At 37.9% G+C, this 13,432-nt stretch overlaps 1 protein-coding gene across 1 annotated transcript; it reads left to right on the forward strand.

Moving 5' to 3' along the window:
* Nucleotides 1–1,410: 1,410 nt before the first annotated feature.
* On the forward strand, nt 1,411–10,704 carry LOC114548570 (pleckstrin homology domain-containing family S member 1). Its single transcript, XM_028568557.1, has 12 exons — nt 1,411–1,469; nt 1,873–1,970; nt 2,070–2,188; nt 2,341–2,475; nt 2,912–2,987; nt 5,005–5,064; nt 5,597–5,739; nt 7,674–7,796; nt 9,293–9,388; nt 9,994–10,061; nt 10,393–10,511; nt 10,633–10,704. Exons 1-12 carry the CDS (start codon nt 1,448–1,450, stop codon nt 10,702–10,704), a joined length of 1,131 nt encoding a protein of 376 aa, XP_028424358.1. The 5' UTR covers nt 1,411–1,447.
* Nucleotides 10,705–13,432: the final 2,728 nt, after the last annotated feature.

Genomic DNA, 13,432 nt, shown 5'->3' on the forward strand with positions numbered 1-13,432 from the left:
TTTATGTCTATTTGTGTGTGTGTGTGTGTGTGTGTGTGTGTGAACACTTCAATCGGTGTTAAAGTGCAACTTCAGTTAAATTAGTCTCAGCTTATGCCTCTTTTAAATGCTTACCATAGCATGCCTACCAATATGGCATTTTACATGCATAGCACAAATGGCCCATGCATACGAACACAAGCAGGAAAGGTCAAAAGCATGCATGGCACAGCAGGGCCACACGGCTCCATCTGAGCGCTACATCGACTGATCGCTCAGACTGACATCAGACATATGCAAGACAATTTCAAAACAGCCACTTTAGAGAGACATAATATGCTTGTCATCTTAGATTATGCGATGTATACGACTGTGACTCAGCTGAGTCACAGTCGTATAACATAAGTATTACAAACTCTTCTAAGCCAGCACCTACTAACCCCCCTACTACTAATTATTAATCTAATATGTAGCATGCATGAGCACTATGTAACTATTTTAATCAGCAATCTTTTCTTTTGTCTTGTCACAAATCTCTTTCCCATAGACATTTCACCTCATGTAATTATGCAGCTACAACACAGCAGGTAGACCTTAAAAGCAAGAACCAGAAACTCCAGTTTTCAGTTTGTCAGGTGCGGAAAATCATCCAGCTTCCTTATGAAGCAACACTTATTGTAAGCGAGTGAGAAGAGCAGACTCTGAACAGGTGCTCCGCAGGTAAGAACATTGTGGTTTTCCCCCCCGTTTAGAGCGAGTGCATTTTGTGAGTCAGAGTGTTAGAATTATTTGTTTTTCCTATTGTATTGTTTTGTGATGTGATACAAAATGTAAAATGTGTCCACTTGCAAACACGTTTGGTTCTGTCTTTGAGTGTTAAAGTGCATGGTATGAAGAGGATGATGAATGTTTCTACGTTTCTGTATTTTAATTTTTATTATTTTTAATTACTGCAGATTAGGCATGGGCCGGTATAAGATTCTCACAGTTTAACCTTTCACAGTATTGCAATTACAGCTTTAAAATGTTTTATTTTCAAATGGCTGGGTCTCCATTGAACACACTCCACACTGGCAGGGAGATGGATTTCAAAACTGCACTTTCTGTCCTTGACGACTCATAAAAAACAGCTCATACCTTAGGAACAGTATAATGGAAAATTTGAGTGACTTTTTCAATCCGCGGTATACCTTGAAACCAATAAATGGCTCATGTCTACTGCAGATATGCATTTACAGGAAAACATCTTTAAATCAATAATAGGTTTAATACGAATAGGTGTTTTTCTTATACACCTTTACCTTAACGTTGCTTCTGTTTTGTGAATGGAGCTCCGTTTCATGCTCTGCTTTCACAAAGGCGTGAGGCTATTTTTAGACCTTATATTGTATGTTTGGTTTTAATGCTGTTTTGAGGTGACAAAGACTGATACATTCCTGTGTTATTTCTGTTTAGGTGTTGTGTCACAATGTATAAGAAGAGCAATGCAGGTAGCGTATCACATCTGGAAATCTGCTTTATCTAATTTATGTGTTTGTAGTTACTTACTGGCATTTTGGGTGCTGCTTACAGAAAACCAGTTTTTAAGCTGATCTATTTGACAAGAAAATGTGGAATGTACCGATGTTCACACACTCTTCAATAGTTTGGGGGACTTTTAGTCACTTAGTTTTTTTTTAAAACTGCTTTTGTAATGAATATTATTACAAATAGTTATTTTCCATTCTTCGTACTGTTTCTCGCATTCTCCTCAATAAATAAATAAATAAATAAATCCTTTGTCGGTTTTCCCAGATAGCACCTACAGTAAAATAAAGTTGAAGATTTCTGTAAACAAAGAGGAGATTTAAGCAAATTGATCACAACAACAACAGGCTTTTGTTTTCCCCTCAGGGGGAAATGCGGTGTTCTACAAACCAGTTGCAGTTACGACAGAAATAAGATCTGGATACCTGTTCAAGTCTCCTCCCCAAAAAATGTTGAAGACGGAGGTGACAATTGGCAGAATGGATGCAGTTAATTGCAGCTCTTTATGTGTTGTTGTTTTTTAATTACAATTCCTTATTTATTTCGTCATGTTTCTCCTGCAGAAGTCATGGAAGAAGCGGTATTTTGTGCTGTACAAAGTCAGTGAGCAAGAACACCAACTGACGTACTTCAGGAGTCATGAAGAAAGGGACAGGCCACTTGGAGGGATAGACTTATCGCAGTATGTTCTCACAAAGCACATCCAATGCCAAATCATTCATAACTAAGTCATTTAATGTATTTAATAGCTCTTAAATGACATAATGCAGTAAAGCCAGTTTTGTTTTTGAGTGTAGATCCCTAGCATCTGTTTCATCTGTGTTCCTCTGTCAGAATCTCACTGTTGTATGTGAGCCCTCAAAACCACCAGAGATGGGAATGGGTCCAGAAGAGCTTCAAGTGCTCCCCATCCTGTGTGCTCTACATCAAGGCAGCTAACCGGGACTACTTCCTCATTGGGGACAACAGGTCAGTCATCTGACGATATGCTTTATAGCTTATTTACCAACGCCTATGCATTTTACTACACTGCACTGTAAAAACTCCTGACCTGCCACACTCGAGGTAGAATGTCTGTTTAAAGGTTATCTACAACAACAAATAAGTAGATATATAATAGGGATATGTGAGAATGAAGAATGTCAAAAACCTTATCTAATATTTTAATTAAAAGCCTGTTATTCATTTTAATCACAGTTTTTCAAAGTATTTTAAAAAATAAAATTTCAGTTGCCCCCCCCCCCCTTTACACGTCTACTATTTTGGGAGTTCTAAGAATCAAAAAGAAATAATAATGTATTTAGTGGCTCCATCAGCTTATAATGGCTTTGCCTTCGACTCTGCTCACACCAAATTGTTGATTTTGGAATTGAAGTTTGGAGTTAAATGCCCTTCTTGCCTTTAGTGAGGAAGTGGACGGCTGGTTCGCTGACCTGTTTGAAGCCCTGAAAAACCGGCCACATAGATGTATGAGTTCAGAGGTACTTTGAGATTTTAGTTCTTTGTCATGTTTTGTAACAGCTTATTGAGACCAAGCTTATCTTACACTGCACTTTTTTGTATCTATCATGTTTGTTTACTAGCTATGTCACTGTCACTCAATATATATATATACTTTTTTTTTTTCTGCTAAAGGAAATGCAAAATGGGCAGCCAACAATTGAGGTAAATATTAAAATTAAGTCAATTTCTCCTCTATTTTGGCCACAAACATTGAAGGAATAGATCAACATTTACAGTGCAATTAATATGTAGCTGGAGCCAACAGCCAGCTAGCATTAAGGCTGTAAATAGCTAGCCTGGCTGTGTCCAAAGGTAACTAAAACCACCCATCAGCACCTCGAAAGCTCACTAATACAACATTATATCTTGTTTGTTTAATCCGTACAAAAACTGACATGTTAAAATGACAAGTGGGGTTTAACTGGGGGTTATGTGCTGAACTATTTCATGGCTGGCAGCAGTTGCCATTAGGGGTGGGAATCACCAAAGTCCTCCCGATACGATATCATCACGATACTTATGTAACGATACAATACTATTGAGATTTTAAACATATTGCAATATTCTGCGAGATATTGCAATTTCACACCTGTTTTATCTAAAATGATACATTTCCCTGTTTGTTCATCTCACTTCAATTGTATTGCTGCAAAATGGGATTGTCCAGTAAACAAACTGACCATTGACCAACACATATATAATAAAAGATCGATACTTGGCGCCTGTATATCGATCCAGTATTGCCACGGAAAATATCGTGATACTATGCTGTATCAATTTTTTTCCCCCACCCCTAGTTGCCAGGCAACCAGTGGACACTCCAAGAAGTCGGGCTCCTGGCTAAGAAATACTTCAACACATTACTTCCTGTAAAACAGCGAACAATGGAAAACTGAGATAGTAAACATGCTGAAAAGCAGATTTTGACTTTGACTAGAGCCAGGCTAGGTGTGTCCCCCTTTCCAGACTTTACTAAGTTAAGCTAACAGACTGCTGGCTCCAGATACATACTGTATTTATTATACACAATATTCTCTTCTAACTCTTGGAAAGAAATAAAATAGACATATTTTACAAAATGTTGAACTATTCCTTTAATTCTCCATCATGTTTTTCGTGTTACTCGTCACCCGGCCCAACACGTTTTATCAACCAATAATTTTCTTTTTACTTTGAGCTTTTATTTTTGAATATTTACTGTATTAATTTATTTCTTGCTATCAACCTATGCCTCCATTTTCACAACACTTGTTCAGTCTCAATTCTATCAGTGTCCCTTGTGAACACAACAAGCAGCCACCGTACAGTTACATTTGTCATCTATGAAACATGCTTATCAATCATCTATTTGACTTTTGAAAATATACTTCTCTTCCTTTTTACCAGGTTATTTCAAACCCCCTTTTGAAGCATAAGAATTCTGATTCTTCTGAAAAGGTTGGTCCGTAATTTTGCAACTACAGCTCTGCATGAAACTTTCTAACCTCCTGTCTATTCAATACTTACTCCGAATCACAGAGACTGACGACATCAGTGAATCACCACATTCTTTTGTGTGAATCTAGTTGATGTGTTGGTTTGTTTTTGTGTGGGGAAAGACATGTGAATTCATGTACCTTCACTATATATCTGTATATAAAATGTCAACACCACCTGTACATGTATCCATTGTTTTAGAGACACCCATGGCGCTCTAGCTCATAACATGTTATTTTAGGTATATTCGGCAGTTCAGTGCCAGGAATAAAGAATGACTCACAAAATGTTAGAATTATTAACTCCAAACCAGATACATTTAAGGCAGCTTGATGTCAGTTTTGTAATTCAGGTAACATTTTAAAAAAATTCAGTGAAATGCCCCCATAGATCTCAAATTCAGTTCTTTCAATGGGATTGTCTTATTTCTCTATGAAGAAAACTTTCTGCTGTCATATTAATGTGAAAAATAATCTACTCACGTGAATATTGTACACATACATGTGTTTTCGTTTTTAGGCAGAGTTAAAATTCCGGTCCCTGTCTGATCCGTCCTCAAATGCTTTGGATAACGACACTGTAAAACCAAAGGTGCAGTTATTAGTAAACACCAATCTTATTCAAATGAGTGATGTTAGTTTGGGTAATGGAGAACTTGAGGGGACTCTTGGTTGCACACAGCATGTCATATTGCTTTCCGATTGGTCGGCAGAGTGAAAATTGTGCCAAAAGACGTGCATCGGAACCTATGAATCCAATCTATGACTATCCAAGAGACTACTTAAAAAAAGGGGAAAACCGTCCCATAAGCATGGACTCAGTGTGAGTGTTAATTATTGTATATGTGACAATATGTTGTTCTGATACATTTAATTATTTCCAGTTATAATTTGCCCAAAACCAAAAATTCATCCTCACTAGTTTGACTTTGTTCAAGTAACATATGCATATTATTTTTTTGCTTGTTATTTGTAGATATGAATCGATGATGGAATATAGACAAAATGCACAAGTGGCTGAGGAAGTGTAAGTTTGATTTACAGAGTGACAGATCACTGAAAAACATGTTTCTTAATGATGATAAATAATCGCTGATTATTGTTGAAACCAGTTCATTGTGCCAAATGCTTCTAGGGACCTTGAAATTGAGGAGGTTACAACGGGCACCCTGATGAGGCATGTGACTCAAGTCTTTGACAGGTTGAAGATTTCCCCACTACCCCCATTCAATGAGGAGACAGACGCTGAGGACAGGTAGATCTCAGATTGATTGCAAGGTTGTTGTTTTTTTCTTTGTGGGCTGCGTGTATTTTTGACTTTTCACTTTGTCTTCAGTGTCAGTGCCCTATACTCTTCGTGTAACATGTTTTGCCAATGCCCTAGATACCAAAATAGCTCTCTCATCAGTGGTAACTGTGGCCTCATTGGCTCAAACACCTAGACTGACAACAAGGAGGGCATTATCTGTAAAGCACAGAACTGTCAACAACTCAGAGCCTGTTTGGCAACGTATGTGCTTAACAAGATGAAACATATTTTTTCATCTTGTACAAGAGGAAGAAGATGGTACTGATGATCATTTTTACAGATTTATATAGAACTGAGCCATAAGAGTATATGTGGTGATAGACCTTGTATAAACTGAATTTACAGGTCAGATTAACTGATCCTCTACATGTTAGCTGTACTTTGTTTATTATTCTACTCCCTAATAAGCTACATTGAATGCTGTAGTCACAGTGAAATTATGTACCTTTTTGCTAACACAGAAGCCACTTTGGCTACAAGTGACAATTATGGGATAATTGTAAATGGTACAAGTAAGGCAGAGTTATAAAGTCAGGAAACCAACTCAGTGATGACCAATATAAAACCATGTCTATCTTTAGCTAACATTAGTCACCATAAACCACTGGTTATACCAGACTAAGTAATGCTGTAGCTGGAAAACCCCTGCATGCAGCAACTTCAGAAAGGGTGTGTTTTATTTATTAAGAAACACACCTTTCTAAAGTAATAAGAAATTTGTATGAATCAACTTTTCATCTGGAAGAGGAATAATGTCCTATTTCCTCAAACCGTTGTGTCACTTTAGGGCAATGTAAAATGTAATGCAATGTAAAACAACACACTGCACGTCTGAGTAACTACTTCACTGTGTGAATCTGACTTTGTCAGACGGCAGGTTTTAGCCAATCAGATGTAACTTCCTTGTTTACCAAGCCCCCCCTGTGTTAATCAGCAATAACATCCACGGTGTGACTCTTCCAGCTGTTTCATGGCATCATCTCCTGTATAAAAATACTCTTTCCTGCTGTTCCTATATTTGCTAAAGTACAAAACTGTGTGATAATTCAGCATTTCACACTGATGTCTGATTGCTGGCCACCTGCTGTGCTGCAACACTGAAGAACACTTTTTTCTGCTACATTTGGCATATGGGTCAAAAGATTCCTTTGTAAAGGGGTTCATAATTAGAATTCCTGTTGCGCCTCTACAGTGATTTGAGAATGATTTTCTTCTACCATGCTGCTTTTATGAACTATTTTTGAATACATCTCAAGACATCTGGTCCCCTTTTTATATAACAGAGAAACCTCTTTTGTTTTTTTGGAGTGTACAATGCTCTTTGACCCTCTGTCAACTGTTTTTCCTTTCTTTCATTGTCATTATATTCTGCCAAAAGGAAAAATATGGACTTCTGGCCATTAAAGCCTTTTTTTTTTAAGATTATTTTTGGGGGCATTTTCAGCCATTATTTTTGACAGGACAGCTGAAGAAATGAAAGGGGAGATAGAGGGGGAATGACATGCAGGTTGCAGGTCAGAGTCAAACCCAGGCCTGCTGCATTGAGGAGTGAACCTCTATATATGGACACCCGCTCTACCAACTGAGCTATCCAGGCACCCCATTAAAGGCTTTTAATACCAAAATCTGTTGTTATACTATCTGGCTGTGAGTTACCTCCCTCCATAGAGCATATTCAGATGTTGTTCTATACTTAACACAAAGCATTTGCCTTCCTGCTTCATGAAAGCTGTGTTGTGGTTTATTTCCACTGTCTCTCCAAGATGTCTCATGGACTTTTGTTAGATGCCAACTAAGAATACGTCAGCGACTGAATGTAAATGAGACATGTACCAAGATCTGATGATATAAATCCCTCATGCCGTTACTTGCTTTTGCAGGGAAGAAAAACGTCTGACGTCAGATTTCAGCAGCAGCTCCAGTGACAATGGGGCCAACTCTCCTGTAGAGATGCTGGAGATACCAGATGTGCACACACTGAAAAGACAAAGCTCTACTGAAAGGTGAGTTTGACCCTATCTAAAAACATAACTACCAAGTGGGCACTATAACCTCTCTTGTAATAAGAATATACATTACAAATAGGGACATTTAATGTAGGGTGTGATGATCAACTGAAGCAGAAGTTTATCACGAGTACTCATTCAACATTTGCTTTACTTGTAAAAGTACAACAGACTCGTTTGAAACTCCCACTGTGGCACAGTCTGCGAGACTGGCATTAGCATGTGTCTCCATGTGTCTAGAGTGACGTGTGTGTGCATCTGTCTTTGAAATATCTCATGAACCGTTCATCCAATCTACTTCACACTTGGTTTTCAAATGTCTATACTCCACATTTTAATTGTAATATTTTGTAAGTAAAATTTTGCAACATTCTCTGTCAGGTAAATGTAGTAGTAGTTCTCTGAAGTAGAAGTACACAGTAAGTCAGTAGTAGGCTATACAGTGTGGTTGCATATGTTTTGGGGTCCTTCTGTAAGTAATTTTGGGGTACAATCGTTTCTGGAGAAAGCTACAAGCAGTAATACCACAGGCCAAGCAATCAGCCAGTTCCAAACTCACACGCACATTTTGAATGGGCACTGTATTAGTAACATCTAAAACACAAGAGTCACTCTCTGTGGTTTTTGTGACATAAGAAATACTTTTAAAATACTGTTTAAAAATACAAAAACAGCCAAAATATACAGAGCTACATATAGCTCAGATGTCGTGGACAAAGCCAGTGAATGAGTACGTAGTTCTGCTTACAGTAGAGCTTACAGGTAGTCCTTCAATGCAGCCCTGGACACATACGAGTACACACTGCTATAAGAATGTGGTCATGTGTAATCCAGACAAAGTGGTCTGGACAATCGGATCTCAATATCCTGGGTGCGTTTACACCTGTACTGAGCTGTCCACTTGTGATTGGATCACTCAGGACGGATGTAAATGACAGGTGTGAGCAGGGTCTGTGCTATTGCCAAACCATTAGTCAGAAACTGCTTTGTCATGGTTACAGAGAACAAATAAAAGTAACAAGAGAGGAATGCTGGGACCTGCAATGATGTTGCTGGACTGGTTAGAGTGGTTTCTGCAAGCAGACACTGGTATGATGATAGTTGAATAATAATAATCAGTGCTCAACATTAAACTTTGAATTTAAATGTGTTGTTCAAAGAAAATTAGATGTCCTTATCGATGCAGAAACTCATGCAACTATAATGGAGGAGGCAATAACAACCACAAGTTTCTGCTTCTGTGTGCTTGTTGTTGTGAACTGGAGAGGCCAAATTTCAACAACCCATTCTTCATGCACTTAAATGCACTAGCATGCACTTGCAGCTGGACCGGCTACACACAGAGGGAGTGTGGCTTAATTTTCTGCTCAGGACGCCATTACTCCACTATATCTTTAGATATCAAATATTTGTTTGCTGCTATAATAATGTTCTTAATATTGTATATAGGAGATTTCAAAAAAGCTTTTGCTATTTTTTCTTTTTCTTTCAAGCCTGAACAACATCAACCCACAGGAAAGAGATCTTAAGGTCAAGCAGGCAGATTTGAAAAAACACCTGACACTAACAGAAGTGGATGGGAAACCAAGGTAAGTGTGTCTATGAAGCAGGACCCATCAACTAATTTTAGTATATAAAATTAAATTAAAGCCTCAAATATTGGACTGCTTTGATTGAGATATGTGTAAATGCTTAACAAATGTTCTACACACATTTTATTGTTCTGTATGCATTTATATTAATGTAAACATTTAAACCACATATTGTGGATGTGTGTTTGCCATATTCCCTACTGTCTGATCCCACAATCCACAAACTGACAGTTTAAAAACAAAGTTAACATCAGGACATTCATTTTTGGTGGATGATTCAGAGCATTTAGCTGTGACTGAGATTTAGTAACTGCTTTGCAATTTTTTTGATTCTACAAAATGGAGCCCAACACACAATGTCTACACAGGCTGTGTAGTAAAGGCAACATGTCAGCAGAGCAGATTCTGTCCTCTATCGTTGTCTACAAGATGCATTCAGGCCCAGTATTGAGTGTAGGTCACCCAAAACACAATCACTGTAGTCACGCATGTAAAACGGTAGAAAATAGATTTGAAGCGTGAACATCTGCTTCAGGTCATTATTACACTGGGAAAGTGCAAGTGAAACGCGACCTGTGAAGACAGCTGCATTCATTAAATAGACGTGCATCTGTCCCATCAGACGTGTTTGAGACGGACAAGCGAACAACGCAGCTGAAACGCCTCCGGTGTAAACAAGCCGTAAGATGCAAGTCAAACCTGCAGTAGAACAGACATCTTCTGATTGCAAATACATGTGGGTTTAGATTTTCAAAAGACATTCAGTGGCTTCAGCCATTAAATGTAAGGTGTTGAGGATTATAGTGTTAGTATATGCTAGTTCCAATAGGAGGAAAATTATTGTCTATTTGACCATGATAGACAAATAAAATAATTCAAATCACAAATGTCACGAGAGCTACAGAATTAATCTAAAAAACAGTGTGTGTGTGTGTGTGTGTGTGTGTGTGTGTGTGTGTGTGTGTGTGTGTGTGTGTGTGTCAGTGTGTCTGGGTGGACAGGCCAGCAACAGACAGCGTGCCTGTTTCATAAAGGAGACCAAATTCTGGCAATTAATGACTTGCATACCAGCAGCATGGAGGAGTTCAACGTTTATGTCAGCAAATGTCTCAAGAATGAGGTACATTTATGAGCCAGTACCAAAACACTAACACATTGTCAGCGCCCAATGACATTTGCACGTATCGATGAATGTGTGACGAGTCAAGCTCACCTGCGGGGTAAATTATTTCTCTTTTCAGGTGAAAGTGACCATCCTGCGTCTACCTGGATGTCAGCCTCTGCATTCATCAAACTGTCCTTGCAGTGACTGACTGCAAACTGACCATTAGAGATGAAACAGTTACTTAACATGTTGGTTTGTACCATGTATTGACCACTTTAGACAACCAACAGTATTTTGCCAGGGCTGTGGGCAGTTCCTATCGATCTGTCACTCTACTAGTTTATTCAATTTAAACGTCTAGAAAAGCTTTCAGTGATGGTAAAAGTAAAAGAGCATGATTTATGATGTCATTTTATTGCGTACTGTATTTACTGCAAATAAGAGGTTTGTTCTCAAAAGCCATCCCTAGAAGGAAACAAAAGGCAGAGATTTTACTAAGACATATTTCCTCATACCGCCTGTATGCTTAAAAAAATGCTAAAAATGCCACAAGCTCCTGGACCCAAGACAAATGTGTTCACAGGATAAAATTCCAATTCAGGCACTCAGTGCATAAAATGGTGCAACATGCACACAGTTACTGTATATAGACTTCTGTAAAAACACTATTTTTAATAATTAACTTTAATCCAAGATGACAGGAGGCAATGGCGTTCATCAACAGCCTTCTCTCTCCCCTTTCATATCTAGCTGTCCTATCCATTAAAGGCTGAAATGCTAAAAAAAAATATAGCTTGGGAGGATGGTTTCTAGTCTTTTTTAAATTATGTCTGGTGACCAATGTCACTCCCGGAAAACATCAAATGGAAATTATCTGCAAAACCCGTTCACTTGAAGTGCTACAAACCATTCTGAGTTTTATATTTAAAATGCTAAATTATGTCCACACTGAGCAAGGACAAAGCTGGCCTCTAAAAACATTGTTAATATTCCCATGACATCGTATCAGCCTTTACAAGATTAAAGCTATTAAACAGTTCTAACAAAGAAATTATTCAGGACATTTATTTCTTAAGTCCATTCTTCAACTGTGAGGATCAAGCTGTGATGTATTATAAATACTCTCCATTACAAAGAAATGGATTCTTTGCAAGTGTGCAACAAATACAGGTTGTACTGGGACATTGAATCTGTGTTTTATTTGTAAAATGATATGAATAAACTTTAAAAGCTGCCTTTTTCTTGGACTGGTTACTAAGCAACATAATTCAGCTTTTACCAATTCCTTTACTTGCAAAAGCCATTAAATTGAGTTTTAAGCTTTTGATTATCTTCATGTTTACATTTCAAGGTCCTGTTACACCTGAAGACATTCTGACAACACACCATTTTTAACCAGTTTCATAAAACCTCTCGTAATCTTATTCTTTTTTCAAGGAATATCAGCTGATATATTATTTACTTAAGCATAAAGTGAGAGCTAAAGGGCATCTAATTTAAAAAGTTGGCGGGGATTCTGTATCCCTGTCAGCAGGGGAAAGAACCGGAACTTCCTTGGATGGAAAAGAAATATAAAGATAAGGAATGTTCTTTGTCTCTATATCAACAAACAAAAGACACTGACATTGTGTTAAAAATTAAAATATGAAAATATAACTGGCCAGGCAAGGCAGGTAAGGATTTGTGGGTTTTGTGCTTAAACACTATGTGCATTTCTGTGTTTTCTCACCTTTGGGGCTGATTTTACGGATTTCCTCCACGTAGTCTTTGGTGTGATAGTCGATGGGGTGAGTTACCCCGCCTTGGGCAATGGTCTCATGTTTGGGGGCTGATGCCGTGACAAAAACCGTCACATCTGGCACAGTCTGACACAGCTGGGTAACAGCAACGTTTTTTTTTTGTTATTCATATGCAAGACTCCATTATTTGTGGACATAATTATCTTTCAAAACCAATAAGACATACTGTACCTAAATAATGAAATAGAAAGACATTTCAACAAGCGCACCAGTCAATCCAATTTCAGTTTGGCAAGACTTAATACATATAATTCATGCCTAAGGGAAGAATATAATACGCTATTATTAGAAATGGCTCACTGGAAATGCCTCGCTGTGGGCAGAGATAGTAATACAGTGGTTATTACATCAGCCAAGTACAGTGGGTGATAAACATGACACATGCATGATTAGAAATAGGAAGAGAGGCTAGGGGTGTAATGAAATGCCTAGAGATGGTTTTAAAACCAATTATCAGGGCAACTTTTTATCGTGAACACTGCTATGCCAAAAAATAAAGTGATGAAAAGTTACAAGATTCAGTGTTCATAAATACGGTAGGCAGCTTTTATGTTAAATTTTAAAATCAAATCGTTAGTAAATTAAGATATTAATTATACATCACTGACTGCACACCCTGGGATATACAGTACTGTGGGAATCTACAGTACAACATTGAATCTTTTCAATGTACAGATTTTGTGGCAAACATTTTCCTCATTCTGGCCCCTGAGATTGAACACGCACAGCTCAGGCAGATTGGATAAGTCAAAGTTCTACATGAAAGGTGAAATCACGCAGTGACTCTGTGAAAAGCCTGTTTTATCAGAAACTGAGATTCAGAAAGCTCCATCTCTGTAAAGCATGTCTCTGCTGTCTCAAAGATAAACTGCTGAAAGGTCTGACAGCAGCACACTGTTCAAGACAAGTTTGCATTTCCACAACAGTGGCATTCCTCCAACACTATTTATTCCCAAAGAGGCACTAATGGGGAATGATTGCAGTGAAAATCCAGAATAATGCAAACTTAAAAACCACTGGTTGTGCCAAGTTTGCAAATTATAATAAAACTCGTCTTCAATCTCATGTACAATTTTTGACATTTGACAAGTAGTATGAACAGGTTAATGTTGCAAAAAAATGAAAAACGGGGGTTAA

The sequence above is a fragment of the Perca flavescens genome, chromosome 21 (genome assembly GCF_004354835.1).
Source record: "Perca flavescens isolate YP-PL-M2 chromosome 21, PFLA_1.0, whole genome shotgun sequence".
Classification (NCBI taxonomy): Eukaryota; Metazoa; Chordata; class Actinopteri; order Perciformes; family Percidae; genus Perca; species Perca flavescens.